Here is an 18445-nt window from a genome sequence, read left to right on the forward strand (position 1 = left end):
TGTGAATAAAATTATGTTTATGTTGTTTATACATGTACATTACAGTGTATTTTCTTTAGAGTACCATATTACCGGTAGTTCATATTCCTGATGATACATTTTCAAATATCTTCATAATAATTATTTTTATTGCCGCATTACATTATGTGATGGTGCTTGCTAAACACCTCTACCCTGCAGTCCTGCACTCTAATGAAATGGGGGTGAAAGTCATAAAGTAATAGAGGATAGTTTGGTACATGGATTTTCAATCTACTTCAGCAAGGTTGTGTCCGGTATCGAACAACGTGCATAAAGAAACAGTCATGAACAATATTAGACTGTGACACATTTCAGTGGTCCCAACACAGAGTGCCGTACATCAAGGACAAAATAAACTGGCCTCAAAAAGAAACTTATAATTTTATACAAGGTCATATCTTAAAATCCTCTCCATAAAAATGAACAAAAATTGCACACAGGATTACTTCAATACTCTACTCTAAACACTGGTCAGTAACCAAACAGTTGTCTAATTGACACAACAGCAAAATACACTGACATGGAACATCTTCCTGGACCAAATTCGCAGCCCAACAGATTTTCTATGAAAATAAGAATTTCATAGTCTTATTTTTATGGACATAATTGTGTACAACGATATCAAAATGATGCAATTGTCAGCTGCTGCACCAGCCTGCACGAGTCTTGTTTCTTTATAATAGTTAGGAATAAATTACCAGACTCATCTGAAGTGGAGATAACTTCAAATCATCGCCAACTCACATGTTTTTTTTTTTAATTTTCTGTTTCCTAAACCATGTGACTTTGGGGATGATTTGAAGTCAACGCCACTTTAGATGAGTCTGGTATTTATTTCTAGCTATTATGTTAAAAGATACACATGTAGCAGCCTACAAATGCATCCTTTTGGTATGGATGTACACAATTAGTTGGGTGTGATACAGAGTAGGCCCAAATAAAATTGAAATGGAAAATGGCTCCAAAAGAGCAATACAGCTCTGCAACACTTTCATTCATTCATACATAAAACCATTCCTTCATTCACTTGTTCAGTCAATACTCAAAGAAAAATTCTTCATTCATTGAAGAAGTAATAAATGAATGACATAGCAAGTGAATGAATGAGTGAGTAAATTAATAAATGAATGAATGAATGAATGAATGAATGAATGAAAGTAACAAAGAATTATGGACTAAAAGCAAGTAAGAATTTGCAAATAAAATGTTATGACATTTGAAAATAACCTTTGATTGCTTCTGTTGCAAGGTTGGAGAATGATCAGAAGACACTCTTGGACTGAATTTGTGTAGGGGATGGGATGATTTTCACCTTAGGATTGATTGAAATCAAATCTGAAAACTATATGTAGCTGCTCAAATCACCTGCAGATTAAGTAGCTCTAATGAATTATGCAGAATGAACATAATTATATTTCTCTTGTTAGATGTGAAGTAATGTCAAATGTTACAGATGTAAACTGTCTGCATTGAATTATCATTAGGAATGGAAGATGTTATTTCAGCAAGTCATAAATTCCTCACCAGGAGCTGAACATATCGGCATGGAAGATCGGCAGCATTCACCCTAGGCTACTTAATCTGTCAATGACCTTATTTGCTGCATGTATATAATGCACAAGTTTTCCAAGTACACCTATATAAAGTATTCACCCAGTTTTATAAGCTGCCAATGTTCACAAGTTGTTCATGCACTACAACAAAAATCCAATACCTTTTGTTACAGGATGCGTTTTCTTGAATTTGACACCTGAGATCTGCATCCAGAAAGTTGGTTATTATCCAAATCAAAAGTGATCCCAATAGCATATCACAGCCAAGCTATTCTGGGTAAAATGATTACATGCATGCATGATGACCCACTTTCTGTTGTATAATTAGAGGCTAATAACTGTGCATGGGTTATTTGGAGGGCATTGTAACAAATCTAAACATTTTGCCTTTGGAACCGAGGAATATCCTGAGGGGCACATCCCCGAAGGGTATTCCGAGTTGCAAACCAAAATGTTTAGATTTGTCACAATCCCCTCCTAACAACTAATGCGCAGTTATCAACCCATAATTGATAATTTGCTGAAGCATCCTTTTGGATTTGGACAATAACCCCGGACAATAACAGGCTTTGGGGAGAGATCTCCTTTGCATCCTGCTCAATTTCATAAATGGTGTGTAAAATTATGTAGACATCTTCTGAATCTAAATTTACTTGTCTTAATTGTTGTTTCCTTGAAGGACTTACGAACAATGGCGACTGAGGAAGAGTTGTTACTTAGTATCGTAGGTGTAGAAGAGAATAAGCGGGTCACTTTGCTTTAAAAATTGACATTATTATGGTGCTATAAATTACAGATTTCTTAACAAGCAAACCATCATGATTTTCAATGTGCTGACAGGAAAATTGGCAGACACATTATGGGACATTTCAATGCAAGTGAAAGACAATATCACTAGAAACCCATAATGACGAGAAACTACCCATTTTAGGGGAAAATGGTGAGGCTAGGCGAGAAAGGGCCAGGATTTAAAAATGTGAGGAATGGAGATGTTAAGATAACTAAGTCTTGCTCAGATCATGGGCAAGGTTGGCAATGAAAGGTGAGAAAGAGGCAGGTAAGGCAAGGTACAAGCAGACCTTCAACAGACATTTTGTCTAGAATACGACGCAATTAACACCCATTGTTATCATGTTGACTCAATTGGTCATAACCAATTTATTACACTCAACCAACCAGAAAGCCCAGGAAGATTATGACCAATTGAGTCAACATGATAACAATGGTGTTAATTGGGTGCTACTTAAATTCCAGATAAAATGTCTGTGGCAGGTTTGGATGTGCTGGATGTACCCCCCGCCCCCCTTTCCTTGCCATTTCCTGCCTTTTCTTGCCAAACTTGACCAGGATCTAAGCAAGACTTAGTTATCTTAAACTTGTCATTCCTCGCCTTTTTAACAGGCTACCCTGCCTTTCCTCACCATTTCTCGCCAAAATGGGTACTTTCTTGCCTTTGTGGGTTTCTATTGATAAGAGCAGCAGAAATTTAAGCATTACAGGACTTACCATGCCCGGGGGGTACTCAGTACAAATGACCATACGGGGATGTGCCGCAAATATGGGTAGCATTTTCAGCCTTCTGGTATATCAATGACCCCTTTTTCAAAGCCTATTTTGGTATATGAATGGGTCCTTTTTTCAAAATTTTCTCAATTTTTCCGAAAACAGCCCTTTTTTTCCTTTCTCTTGTAAAAACTAAGACAATTTTGGGTCAATTCGGCCGAAAATTTAGACTTTTGGTATATCAATGGGTCCAAATTTCTTGAAAAATTGGTATATTTATGGGTCTACTTCCAAAATCTCAGCGGCACGTCCCTACCAAAACCAAACTTGAGTACCCCCCGGGTTACCTTTCATTGGGGCCCAAAATGTGCGGCATGTTGGCATCTTGCGTGGTCGCTTAGATGTAGAGCCAACATGATAGCCACCAGACAAGTAGTGCCGGGAAGTAGTGGCTATGGTCCGAATGTCGGAAAGCGTGAGCGGTTCGCTCTAAACGCTTCATGACACGCTTTCTCTTATTTGTCAGTAATGCTTTGGCTTGAGCTGCTCTTATCCTGAGTTTGTCTTTACTTGCTAAAGTATGCTGGGAAGAAGTAATACACTCATTTCCTACTACCTCTGCCATAACTCGTTTACCTGCATCTAGCCAACCAACATTAAAAGAAATAGTTGACAGCAGCACATTGCTGTCCGAATCTGTGTTTGGCGTTCTGTGTCAGAGAGCTGTCCTGTTGAAAAATACAAAGTTTCACATTCCATTATTAAGCCATTTTCCAGAGCAAAGCTGCACTTTATGATAGGATATACAATCCTTTCTTGGTACATACTGCATTATTAGGCGTTTGTGTCCGTAACCCGATCGACACATCACTTTTTTCAATTGATGAGGTTTTGGTATCACATAAGTCAACATCAGAAATTTGACGCTCCTCGATGTATTTCCGACAAATCACAACAGTTTCAGTTTGTATTCGGATCATTATTAAGACTAATCACGTCGACATAATGTGTGATCAATGCTGAGGAGACGAATCATGTTATTTCAATATCAATACTGTCAAAACATTATTTTAACAAACTTCACTTGTTGCGATGAAGGTAATTTGTGTTGTTTTCTGGTGATGTTCAGCGCTTGCATAAGCTGCACATGAAGGTTATGATGAATACATCGCATAAATATTTTTGATATACAATCCTTTCTTGGTATATACTGCAAAAGATTATTAGTGCTGTTAATAGTCACACATCAATTGAGGTACAGAATATTGAAACTTTCACTCCATTTAAAGCTTATTTATAAACTTTGCTTCAGTGCTGTGCTGAAATGAATGGGAGATATGTTGTAATGATCTTACAGAAGATGCCTACATTTGATATAGTTGTTTGTAAATGAAAAGGAAATTTGATTTAGTTGCTCGGTGCTGTGGTGAAGCTACAAAGTTGCACTATCACATATATATTCTTACATCATAATGGGCTTCATTACTGCTACCATGGCTGGTGTAAATGGATCATCCACTGGTTTAGAGTTGTTAGTACCACTAATCTCATCTTTCTTAAAATTGCACCAGGTGTCATTTCTTGTCGGGCAGTAACTGTGGTCCCCAGCATAGTGATACAGGCCAGCCATGGTTTCTGCTGACGCTGCTTCAGGATTCCCTTTGTTGGTCCTCAAAGCCTTGCCATAAAATCCTTGCAGCAAATCTACTCTTTTACGGTGGAGGCGACCCTTCTCGTCCAATGTCTTCCCGTCAGCAAGTTTCACTCCTTTCACCACACAAAAGAAAAGGAATCAATGAAATCAGCTCGCTTTATGTAATAAATTGAGGTTTTATCTTATTTACATATGTTTTATGATGTGTCCTGTCGAAATTTAATGACGTTAAAAACCACATATGATAAGCTTTTACACTAGTATAAAACTGTATGATACTCCATGAGGTGGTTATTGCTACGTGATCCTATGGCTGTGGAGCAGGCGACTACAGGATTCCTCTATGCACAGCAATCATTGTCAAGTACGACTCTGGTCTCCAGCTATATACTGTCCTCTGATGGATGACCAGTGAAAAGGTTAAATACAAACTTTAATTATTAATACCTTTTTTCTTCTCTACAAGCTTTCTGAGTCTGCATCCCATCCTCTTCTGTATGTGGCCGACACATTCCTCTTTAATGGTTGTAACATCTGGCCCATATGGCTGCTCCTGTGTAATTCTTGAAAATGAAGAAGAATCGCCATCCCCTACATAAGTTGTGTATCTCAGTCCAAGAGTGTCTTCTGATCTGTAAAATCAGTTTCAAATTAACATCTATGTGAATACACAATATAAAATATAGGATGGAGTACCATCAAATTCCATCAATACAAAAGTTAATCACTTTGTGCATTGCAAGTTGACAACAGCAGAGTGTACAACACACATTTTGACCCCAAACTGACATCACTGAAATTAAAAGAAGAAACAAATGCTGTACACATCATACAGAAAAATCGAAACAAATGGTGCTTGAGAAATAAATTCATGATTGGTAATAACCTGTTAAACAACCGAGAAATGTAATTGTAAATTGTAACCAACACAGATGAACTTTCATGCTAGTAACCGAGAAATTCCTTCTGCCTCCATTGCCCGGCTAGATCCATCGAAGTAAATAAAATTGAGCAAGGCTTTGAACATACCCCATTTGAGCCCCCCGACAGTAGCGTACCTCTGTGTGATACATACAAGACTGTGTATCGGTATGGAGCAGTGACTCTCTCTGCAGATGCACTGCTTTTAATCTGTCTCGAGAATGTCAAATGGACAATACATGATTTTACTCTCGCTTGGAACACTTTTGCTGGACCAACTATTGCCGTCAGCAGATGGTGTGCAGTCTACACACAGAAAAGTAACTTGCAGTGAGGAACGTCATACAACATACTGAAATGTTTTGTTGCTAATATTTCAGTCTCCATAACAAGTTGTACATTGTATTGCCAAGTTAAAATGACACTGAAGATTTGCACTGTATTGCAAATTAATAGCAATGCACATGGTGTTCTAAGTTATAGTTGTCAATTAATATGAAATATCAGTTCTGTCTTAGTGTCTTTTAATGTTGAAGAAATCTTCAGCATTTCAATAGCATGCTTACCTTGGTTTCTGCACGAATAGTGGTGGGTGTGGATCTGCTGGAAACACCTTCATGTGATGGTGGTTGATTCTGCAATTATAAGTTGAATTCATTGTTATTAAATGTATTCCCAATTTTAGTTGGCACTTTACAATATTTACAACATAAAAAAATTGTGGTGGGTATGTTCCCCCAGAATTTTGAAGTGGTGGGTCTTTATGAGCTGAGGGCGTACCGGTAAAAGGGGGAGTCTTTTGGACCTGTTAACAGTCAAAACAGGCGCGTAGCAAGCGGGGGGACAGGGTGGACGAAGTCCATGGGCCCCGGGGGTTCAGGGACCCGAGCACAAAGGCGAAAATTAAATAAGAACGGATAATGGAGAGCAGGGTCGGATTTTTATACCATTGGGCCTGATGGGCCCGGGTCCAGGGCCCCTCAAATTTGGGGGCCCCAGAATTGCCATATGCATCTTTCTTTTAACCTCAATAACGGCATGTTTTCTGGTCAAAATAGCGCAAAATTGTTAAATTTTCCATGCTTCGCGCGCATTCAAATAGCAGAATTCATGTTGATCTTGGGCCAAAATAGTCTGAAATTGAATTGAACAAAATATGATAGTCCCCCTTTAGTTAAACCAAAACTTGGCCACTGACTTGAGTGCACATGCTTTCCTCGGCACGTGAGTTCGGGGCCTCAAAATTTTGGCCTGGCCCAGGGCCCCCATAAGGTAGGCTAAATCTCGCCTGGTTAAAAGGGCCCATACTGCTCCTTGTCCATGGCCCCTGTACAGGCCTGAATTTACATCCTAATCACCTTGCCTGCTGACAGTTTATTATAGCCCATGGAAAGGACATGTATGGAGAGTTTGCATATTTTCTCGGTTATCCAAGAAATGTGACTGATCTGAAACTCAAATCATGTGGACAAATCAGGGGATGTGGGTGCAATAAATAATAAATTATCAAACAATGATGACAGTCACATGAAGTATGACCATGCTGGCTTTACCTTTTTGGAGGCACTGGGCCAGGCCAAAATTTGGAGGCCCAAACTCACCGTAAGGAAGGATATGCACTCAAGTGGACAAGTTTGGTCTAGGTATATATAAGATCGATAATGGCAGCGGAACCATTACAATTTAGAGATAGACATGCATAGATTTAACCAGGATATTTGCGCCAGAAGAGCACACAAATGAAGTGAAATTTGCTATGGGCCAGTGCCCAAGAAGCACTCAAAATTTTGCAATTTGCCCTATTTTGGCCAAAAACATGGTGTTTTTGGGGCTACAAAGCAAGATCCATAACTCAATTGTAGAGGCCCCAAAATTATGGGGCCATGGAACAAGGTCCATGGGTAATACCCAAAAATGTGTCTTTACCTTGCTAGTATTCCTCTTCTCTGGAACAAACCCACTGCTTGTTGATGGTTCATTTTCCATTCTAGCTGACTTGATGATGTGGCATATTCAGAGAAAAACATAAGATAAATAACAGAATTAAATATGTACTAGACCAGTTGAATGTAAAGAAAAATAAGCCAATAATTATGTATGAGATAAGAAACCAAACACAAGATGCAATCCACATGCCAACATTGACAAGTTTAGATTTGTGACTGAAAACCAGTGAATATGAAACTGAATGACTATGGTACATAGTACAGCGTCAAGCACCCTATGTTACTTTGAACATAGCCTCTCAAATTATGTCATTGCAGATAATTCAGTCCTGAAATAGTTTTCAAGCCTTGCAATAACATTAGAATGGATTCTGAATAAATGGGCCTTGATAGTAACATAATATATGGTTGTTCTGTTGGTATACTTTTACCCACTGGTGTGATTATAACTGGATCATCAGGTTTTACATAACATTTGTAAGTGCAGGGGATTGACCGTTTCCATTAATAACTGCAAGTTCTACTTGCGATGCCCCCCCCCCCAAAAAAAGAACCGTTTTTTTTTAAATATGGGTTGTTGAAGGACATTTGAAGTAGGGTCAGTTGGGATTATTGTGGTATTTTTGATGAAATTTCTTTCTTGAAGGCTAAATATGACCCTATAATATCACCGAAAGCTTGCAAATTGTGCAAATGTAATGATTTGTTGGCTAACATATCAATTTTAAACATGTTCAGAGTATTTGTCAAAAAGTGAACGTCAAAATCAATAAATGTTAGCCCCAAAATGGCTTATTTGACCTGATTTTAGCCAAAACTTGGTAAAAACAAACATTTTCCCAGAACGTAAAATCTGGGTTGGTCACTCCCGTAAAACCGAGGGGGTTTTTCATTGCCTACTGGAATCTGATGCGTCCGGCTGATGCGACTTATCATTTTGTGCAACAAAGGTTTGAAATAAAATATTATTCAAAATCTGACAAATTCTAATTTTTTTTAACTTACATTCTTCTCAGTTGCTCCTCACTGCAGTGCTATGGGATAACGCAAAAGATGACACGCTGAAAAGGATTGGAAAGATTTGGCACACCTGACCCCTATTTTAGCACCAAAATTTGATTACCCCTACCACCGATACACCTTACCCTCTAAACAGGCAAAAATTGAACTGAAATCAGTTAAATTATTTGAAATAAAATAAACACACTACAATGTATCTGTAGTCATCTTGTGACTCAATGCCTACATTTTGGTCATCAAACATGTGATGACCCTGCTATATTTCTGTCCAAATATTTATAAGCAGTCAAGTTAGCTCAATCGATAAGGCGTTCGACTATGGTGCGAGAGGTTGCGGGTTCGAACCCTCACGGTGATTAGTTTGCTCCCCTGGACAAGGAACTCACTGCTTATTGTCTCGTTGTAACCCGTACGAAACTCGGGGAGCTGATCCTGGTTGCGAAGGTTATTTGTGGAATGTCTAGGGTGTGCGCTCGTGAAGCTGCAAAGTCCCTGAGTTGTTGTTAAATGGTTATGGAATGATGTGGGGCTGTAGTGGTCAGTGACAACCTGTAAAGTGTGCTGAGGCTTGTGGATCAACGTCTAGGCGTTGTGCCTGTGCGTAGCACACTATAAATCACTACACTTTTTTTAACCCCCTCCAGTATATTTGGGAGTGGGGACCCACCCCCTTCCAAAGAAAATGCCAGCCCCCACCCCCAGCTAGGTTGACAGCTAGCTATAAAAATATAAATACTAATAGGACTCAGCTTTCAATGCTTGTTGTGAGTTTAATTAATATTAAGCTATACACTTCTCGATAATAATTATATACTGATGCCTGCTAACTACTACAGTCTACTACATGATCATTCGGACATTCAATCAAATTCAACTAGTATGCATATAAAGGGTACTACACCCTGGCCAATTTTTTTTGCCTATTTTTGCATTTTTCTCAAAAATTAAAGCGCATTGGTGACAAGTAAGATATGTATATTATAGGGGCAAGGACTACAACTACTGTACTGAAAATTCAGCAACTCAAAGCAAGTAGTTATTGATTTATTGATCAAATATTGGTTTTCCCTCATTTTTCACTGTAACTCGATATCTGTTGTCTGTGCTGAAATAAAATTTCCAGTGCAGTAGTTGTAGTCCTTGCCTCTATAATATACATATCCTACTTGTCCCCAATGCGCTATAATTTAAAAGAAAAATGCAAAAATAAGCACAAATCTGCGCAGGGGTGTAGTACCCCCTTAAATAATGCAATGATGCATGCCACTGCACTGCAGTGTACATGCATCTGCAAACATTTTATGTATCAGCAGTTTATTCAACACGTATGATATGTACTATACTACATCATACATGTATTGACAACTGACTGGTTCATTGATTGCGCATATTCCAAATGTGTAGTTACTACAAAGTACAACTGCTTCATAACAGGCTAGCAGTGCAAAATTCGGCACACATGAGATCAAGTTTGGTGGTTTTTAGGTCGGTCTGATTTTTTAGGGCAAAACTGAACTCGTTCGACAGTTCTTAATTTATAGTTCATATTGTTTTTCTTACCTTAAAAGTTACTTTGAGCTTGTAAATATTATAACCAACGACGCGATGACTTTACATGTATTTACTTTGGCAGCTTAGGCTTACCGAGTACTGTGGCGATCAGCTGTTCCACTTTCAATAATTTACATATTAGCAGGTCAACTAATTTCAATATGAATAGTATTAATGATCCGCCCATTAAATGGCTATAAATCAAGAGTATATCATGAAATGGTAGTTTTTAAGATTTATACGTATCAGAAGTCAAATAAAATAATAATGAAAACAAAATGAAAGCTAACAAATAAGAAATATGAAAATAAAAACGGGAAATTGTGAATAGCTCCGCCTCTTTGTCACGCCCATTTTGGGCACCTTTCCATGACGTAACTTCCGGTAGCTCGCACGATTTATAGTTTTATAAAGCGATTTAAGAAGAAACCTATTATGAATGACATCTCATGATGTGACGTTGTGTTCCCATTGTTCATTGCCTGGGAGCATGCGTACTCATGGTGCTCATTTTTTTTTCATTTAGGGCCTGTGCTTTGTAAAGTCCACCACAGTAAAATAAACCATGATGACAGTGTCAGTGGTTGTATGTACACACCAGTCCCTTGTCGATCTAGACCTAGTCGCACCGCGGTGTCGCGAGGAAAAGCGACGTTTCATCGTCATCCCCTAGGTCAATTACAGTTTCATCGTTTGTAATGTTGGTTCACAATGTGAACTTAATGTGAACCGAACTTAGTCTTTATAGTTGATGTTGTATTTCAAGTATTTTTTCCACTGAATGACATGTGTTTGTGAGATACGGTGTTGGACTCAACTTTTGCAGGAAAAACCTGAAATAATCAACAGAAGATGATAATCGTGAGTATAAATACAAACCACAGAGCAAAGCATGTCTTGGCTTTGAAACGTGTCCAATTTCGGGTCGATACGTTGAATACGTAAGCTTATAGTCAAGGATTTTATCCTCAAAAACTGCGTAGCACGAATTCGGCAGATTGGACATAAATGACCTGAACTTAGCACTAAACGGAACGATTTAGACAGGAAGTAACTACTGAATGCACGTAAATTTACTTTTCCTCGCTCCAACCAATGATGTAGAACTCTTTTTCGTTGTGAAAGTGGGAACATTCGTGAATTTTCATTGACAAAATAGCATGTACACATGATCGTTTCCGAAGATGCAAAATCACATGAATTTTCTGTCTTGACGAGACTAATTAAGGCATTTGTTGAGCTCCGAAGTTCGAAATAAGTATCATAATTATTTCTTTGGAGTTTTCAACATTTTATACCGAAATGATGCGGAAATCGGTATTAGGGAAAGATATGAAATCTGGGGTGAAATAAAAAAGTGCGTGAGCCGATGTGGAACATTATATATACAGACATATTTACATAATTTCCTAGGACCTTGCACAAGTGATCATGCTCAAATAATAAACTAGAGAGGTTGGTCATTGATATGCACCATAAATTTTGAACCTATGATCAGTATTGCTAGGCAAAAATTAACAGCAAACATGGCCGATTTTTCCATTTTGGACCAATTTGAAACCAAGCTGGCCCGAGCCCTTAAACATGAAAACACCCAGTTCCAGTGAATGCATAATTGACGGCAAGAATATTGCTTGTAACGAATAAAGGAGCTGATGGCTTCTGTAATGAGAGTTATTAATTGTTCTTATCACCTATTTTTGAAGTTTGACAATTTTATCTAAGTAGCATTTGTAGGTAATCCCCCGAATAAGTATACCATAGTTTAGATAGGGTAGAATCAATGTACAGTACACAAAGTATGAAGAATTCGATACGGAAAGTAATGTTTAGGTTTGTTCATGACACCAATATTTCTTGAAATCGTTTTAGTTATGCAGTCAGTATGACTTTTCCATGTAATGTTTTTATTTATAATAACCCACAAGAATTTTGTGTTTTTACTCTGTCAGGTTGTGTAGGCCTATTATTTATTATAATTCTAACGCAACATGTATCTTGTATTTTATTTGTCAAGTGTTGTACAGGGTGTAACAATAAAATTTGTACAATTTGGAAAATAGAATGACACAAGTATGCCGCTTATTTCTTGGTTTGATATTTATATGTCTATCAAGATTAATTTCTTTAGCCACAAGATAAGCTTTGTTCCAATAAAAGCGATGGTATACAAGTGAAGATGTGGCCAATTATGTAGCCTAGTCTTAAAACCGCTTGGGCCACTTTTGTCTAAGTATAACAAGTGACTGAATAGAGATGTATCATGGACCAAATGGTCTTCTAGGGTCTGTGTTTAAACAATGGGGTATTCGAAGTGGTAAGAATGATTACATAATAGAATATCTCCTTGACTTTTTGAACGTCACAACAAAGCACTGAAATAACAACCTCATTTACTAGGAATCGTGGCTGCAGCTTAGCAACTTCAACCCCAATTCACGTTGGAAGAGCGTATTTTTATGGATGTGACATTCTGTAGCTCAGGAAGTCAAGCAGAAACCATAAGATTGTTTATAGCTCATTTTCTAAACTCACGTCTTCCATCAAGTCCTACAATTACGTATAACTATGAGAAGTATGTAGAATTTGTTAAGAGTACCAACAGAAATGCTGGCAATTGTGGTCGCCCCAGAATAGCTAGAAGCCCAGCTGAACTTAATTTCAAAATTTCATTGTTTTGTACTAATAGATGCAAAAACGGTTCTCATGATATCTTAGGAATATGAAAAATTATTTGATTTATAAGATAGTTGTGAAATAAATTTCGTGACTTCATTTACAGATTGGAAAAGTCATGTTGAATCTTTCTAAAGAGGTGTATGCAATTCAAGTAAAGCTGCCCAATGTGTTAATTCTATTTGAAATATTCATACTCCAAAATCTTCCGCAGGGTAGTTTAGATTTGAAATGGAAGAACCCATTGAACAACATGGATGGAATAAACTACTTTTGGATAATTCTTAAGGCCTGGTGTATGGGCAAACTTAAAGTACATGTAACTGGAGAGGGGAACCGACTAGTTATCCCAAATCACAGCGTCACATAGAGACTGGGCCGCCGAGTGCGAATATGTATTTATTTTGGAAGGTTTATGTTTGTTTTACATTTTAGCACTTGTTTCCCAAATTTGATATTTTTGCTGATATTTAAAAAAGAGCTACATGCCAAAGACAAATCTTTGGGCACATACTTTGTTATTGCTAATACAGTTCTTTTCCACATACCTACGTTACCATTCGCTTTGGTAATTTACTCTTATCAATTTTGTGACTGCAATTTGGCGTTTTCGATGCGTTTTAAGCTTACCATCAAATTAACGCTGATATCTGGACATGCCCTTTTAAAATTTATGTCTGATCGTCGGCTTTTGCAGGCAACAGAATGCTGATTGGCTCTAAATAGAATCGTATTCCTCTATGTGAGTCTCTTGACGATATAATTACTTTGAATCCATCATGACAACATCAAAATGTTCGTATGGAAACAGGGTTCCTGGCTGAGTTTGGAACAGCTGTAGTCTACGGTGCTGTATCAATCTCATAAAACGAGTACGACTATAGCGAGTGTGTTTATATTTCCCGCGTGAAAACACGCGTCTACGTCTATTATTTTATACTGCATTGGATACGTTTATTGACATTTTTTATTTAACCAATGATATACCAAACTGTTATCAAACTTGCGTTATAATTGGCATTTACATGAGGTATCTCTTTGTATAATGTCCTGCTATTCAGCAAGCCGGCCAATAACCGACCTTGTTGTATGGTTCATCGGGTACTGTGATATATAAGGCATACAGTTTACGACTGAGTTGTTTAGCACCTGGTCACTACATAATCCTACAGGGAACACAGTAGTTTCACAATGTAGTGAAATACCCATTACACAGCGTCGTCAACGTTATATTTTCGTGTCAGAAATTGCCATGAGAGTAGTGCCATGAGACTAGTTCAACGGCCACGCATGGCGAGTTTGTTCGAGATAGGCCAATCGACTCAGGCTAAGTACATCACTTGGACGATATAAGATACCACAGCGTTTCCATTCATTTGCTGAAATGACACGTTGTTACGATCTGCGCATGCTCATTGTCATCTTTGACGTATCTAACCCAAGAAAATTAGATTTTTCGTCATATTTCTTTTCATGACGCAGAGTAGAATGTCAATACCTACAGTAACGCTTATCGTATTCCTTCTACACATAATATTCAACTGCAAGTCTTACAATTTTTTGGTTTCAAAAGCAAAAATAATGGTATTTATATACCTCATATATAGATTCCTGTCATCTGATTGGTTGAAAGTGCAGTCATTGAATTAACTATGCCCGCAAAATGAACTATGGACCGGTCCATGGAAATGAACTATGGACCGGTCACGTGGGTCACGATCAAACTGCGCGTTTTTCCCAGCGTAAAATGATATTACGCACGCGTTAATGTTTTCACGCGCTATAATTACGCAGAAATCGCAGATTGTAATCTGTGTGCCGTTCGCATTGAAACTATTAATTTCTCTTCCCAAAATCGATGCTTTTAACCAAACAGATGACAAGAATCTTAAGATTTGGTATATAAAACAAATATAGACTGCTTTTTATTCGGGGCATGGTTAAAATGGTCTTCTAGGGTCTGTGTTTAAACAATGGGGTATTCAAAACCAAGAATGATTACATAATAGAATATCTCCTCGACTTTTTGAACGTCACAACAAACCTCGGGGCATAGTCATGGTTTTGAGATCACCTTGGGCCTATAATTTTAACCATGCCCCTCATAGCAGTCAATATTTGTATAATATTACATGGTTTGAGAATATGCTTTTTTAGTATTCACATCAAAATAATCATATAGCATCATAGCACAACATGAAGTCTATTCTCATTATAGGAATAAAATCAATTCATCTAATAAACAACGAAGAAATGTAATCTTTTTTCCCTTTTTTTACTATTCTGTACAGACCATTGAAAGACTCGACCTTCAACAATACATTTGAATAGATTTAGGTTGTTTATTTTGAAAGAAAACTCATAGCTGAATCGCTGAGCTATTAGCGATTCACATGATTGGTTTTTAGTAGAAGTCCATCCTGTAGAGTTTGTGACCAACTCATAGAACAAAGATTTGAAAGTTATTTTGGGATCTTTGATTGATTCTGAATCAATTTAGCTTGGGCTCACCTCCTGAAACTTCCGGGCATTCCGGGAGGGGTCAATCATGGTTACATGGGGTCAAATTTCAGAATGTTCCAATTATGTCAAGTAATATATCAAATTACTCGTGTGGTCATGAGGATTCCAAAATGTATCATTTGGCACAATGGCTTCAATTGCCCTTAAACTTATGTTCCAACATCATAAGAGGGACATCCCCTTAAGACTCTCCCTGCGTGTACGGATACAAGTAGCTTCTGGTTTGAACACCAATACACTTTTCAAAGCAATAAAAATGATAGTTTTAAAATGGAAGAAAGTTATGCCAAGTTAATCATAAATATTGTACAAACTTTAAAGAAAAGCAAAGAAGATATTATTCTAGTCCATACAATATTGTATATGATGAACCTGTGTATAACTGAAACCAAATCAATCGTACAACTAAAGTGCCGCGGCACTATTGAACAGTATACCATATTCGCGATGTGATAAGAACAAACAAAAGGCATATACTTGTCAGCTGACTTGTGTTAATGCTCTGCATGCTGTGCATAGGGGTTAACATAAAACAGTTTTGAGATGATTTCTCAAAATATCAAAAGCTACCTTAAGAATCACTGAACCAATACTAAGCTTGTTTATACTCATGTTAATGGATTTTTCATGCTGGTTCCAAATATGGTCATCAAAATGTAATAATCTGATTTTTTTTTAAAATTTGGTTGAAACTTGTTCTCTGTAGTCATGGTAGCTGACACCCGCGAGGAAAGAGTCAAAGTCATTATGTGGTGATCCGTGCATGAAATCCACACTGTTTATGCCTGGTGTCATTATACTTTAAGCAAAAGAAAGTAATGGAAGTGCTGTTGATCATAAAAATATTAAGTTTGTTTGTTTGTTTGTTTGTTTGTTTGTTTGTTTGTTTGTTTGCTTAAACGGTTGCTCCGTGTGGAGACACACCTGGGTCCGGGTGGGACCAGGCTCAAACAAAATCCTCAAGCCATGTTGTAAAAAGCCTATTCTAAGCATGCTAGCCTATATGGAAAGAGAAGTGAGAAACATTGAAGATAAAATACATGAAAAAGAAGGCCCGTCCATTAAGTGAACAATTATACTGTCAGCCTTTGGGTTAAGAGAAAGGAAATGCCGAATCCAATCTCAACTGCCACTGAGGCTTGTGCTAAAAAATTACATGTAAAACGATGCTATTCAGTGCAGACTAACACATCTGTACATGCCGCCGCGCAACCAACCGTAAACCATAAACCATCCATTGAATATATTAAATTTTTCGAGACGAACAGACAACACCGCAATCCATGAACCTTTGACTTAAAGGCCCATTCAGTCATTTACTCATCCGCACGATCGTAAAGGTCATCAAAATTCAGTTTTTGATACCTTTGTCATTGTCATAGATGTCCTAATATATAGCCTGCTAACGGTTTTAAGACAAAATAGGTCATTTACGTAGAATCTGTAATTTATATACTGTCAGTATATGTGTATTTGAATGGGATTTCAACTTCGTCAATAATGCTGTTTTTTCCGTTTTTTGCCAAATGGTTCATTTCAAAATATCAAATGACAATTTGATTACTTACCTTTAAGTTTTAGGAAATTTATAAGCAATTTTAACATGTTTAATTCGTTTTACACTTTTACGCTGGGATCACAGAATGGGTCTGTGAGAGCAACTAGTAACGTTGGCGTTATAGGTGACCCCGAGGTGACGTCACAAGCCGTTGACCTCAGTTGACAACAAATCCGATTCAGAAGTCAAATTTGTTGTTTTCTGAGGTTTGTCACTTTTCAAATCGGCCAAAATACTATCATTTCTATAACTTCTCGACATGGGGCCTCCAGCCAACAATACAAATAAAGACTCTCCTCCACATGTTCATATGTGTTCAGCTTCACAAAAAATGCAATTTTCGCCAAGTATTTAACCTTTATTTTACCGAAATCGGCCCAGAAATTAGCTCGATTCGAGGTCAAAACAAAATGTAAACAGACTGAATCAGCTCTGCTACAAGTCTTCAACTAGTCGCACTGCTCCACGGTCTATTGTGGATTGAAAAGCGTAAGCGTAGGCATTGTAGCGTCATGTAAAATAAGTACCCGGATGGCCGGGGTCACATATATTTAGGAATTTGTAACCATTTTAAAGCCCAATTGGGACAGAGATAAAAAGACTAGTTTGCGTCTGACGTCACTCTCAATCAAATTCCCTACGATCCTTGATTGGTTAATAGCGCGTAAAAGAAAGGTCGATTTATCTGGTGCCGATCGGAGAAAAGGATAGCAGAACATGGCGAAAAATTACTTACTTTTACTAGGCCAAAAGCAACTTTTCTAGGCATTGTTAACATGGTGCCTTATCGAAAGAAGCATTCTTGTATAGGGTTTCAAACCATCTACAAATATCTGTCCCCAAAATTAAAAGCTTTTAGAGTTTTAAACATAGAATCATGTGATGATGTATCAAATGCTTTTTCGAAGTCTATGATTAATAGCAGACCCGGTATTTTATGAATATCCGTATAATTTAACAAATCATAAAATTTATGTCTGATCGTCGGCTTTTGCAGGCAGCAGAATGCAGATTGGCTCAGGATAGATGCCGTATTCCTCTACATGTATGTGAGTCTCTTGACGATATACTTACTTTGAATTCATTGTGACAACATCAAAATTTTCAGAAATTAAGTAATGTTGTATTTAATTAGTAGCCAATCGCTTCCCATTTCATCGCTAATACTTAAATTTAGGCTAATCATAATTACAAGCTGTATCTAAATGATTGGTACCAATCAGCAACGAGTAGTTATTGACAAGACTGTCACTTCATATTCAGCATATGCGCTACCTTATTTTGAAAAAAGTATTTTGGTGGCCATTTTTGACCTCATAATCGGCACCATTTTGGATTTGAAACATGTTAACAACTAAATTTGGGGAGATATGTTTCTGCTGTAACCCTCAAAGCCATTTACCATTGATAAGTTTGAATATTTAATGTGTTAAATGCTGTTTTAATGCCACTCTAACCCATTTTTTGAGTGAAAAAAATGTATTTTGAAGGCCATTTTGGACCTCATAATCGGCGCCAT

At 37.5% G+C, this 18445-nt stretch overlaps 1 protein-coding gene across 2 annotated transcripts; it reads right to left on the reverse strand.

Moving 5' to 3' along the window:
• Positions 1-4468: 4468 nt before the first annotated feature.
• LOC140145549 (uncharacterized) lies at positions 4469-8650 on the reverse strand. 2 transcript variants are annotated; one of them, XM_072167255.1, is made up of 5 exons: positions 8604-8650; positions 7579-7647; positions 6219-6287; positions 5179-5363; positions 4469-4844 (listed from the first exon to the last, which is right to left on the reverse strand). In XM_072167255.1, the coding sequence occupies exons 2-5, from the start codon at positions 7629-7631 to the stop codon at positions 4540-4542; spliced, it is 612 nt and encodes a 203-aa protein (XP_072023356.1). In that variant the 5' UTR covers positions 7632-7647; positions 8604-8650; the 3' UTR covers positions 4469-4539. The 2 variants fall into 2 exon arrangements, with proteins under 2 accessions (XP_072023356.1, XP_072023355.1); XM_072167254.1 differs by lacking the exon at positions 8604-8650 and having other exon boundaries at positions 4472-4844; positions 7579-7999.
• Between the last annotated feature and the right edge of the window lie 9795 nt (positions 8651-18445).

The sequence above is a fragment of the Amphiura filiformis genome, unplaced genomic scaffold (assembly GCF_039555335.1).
Source record: "Amphiura filiformis unplaced genomic scaffold, Afil_fr2py scaffold_386, whole genome shotgun sequence".
Classification (NCBI taxonomy): Eukaryota; Metazoa; Echinodermata; class Ophiuroidea; order Amphilepidida; family Amphiuridae; genus Amphiura; species Amphiura filiformis.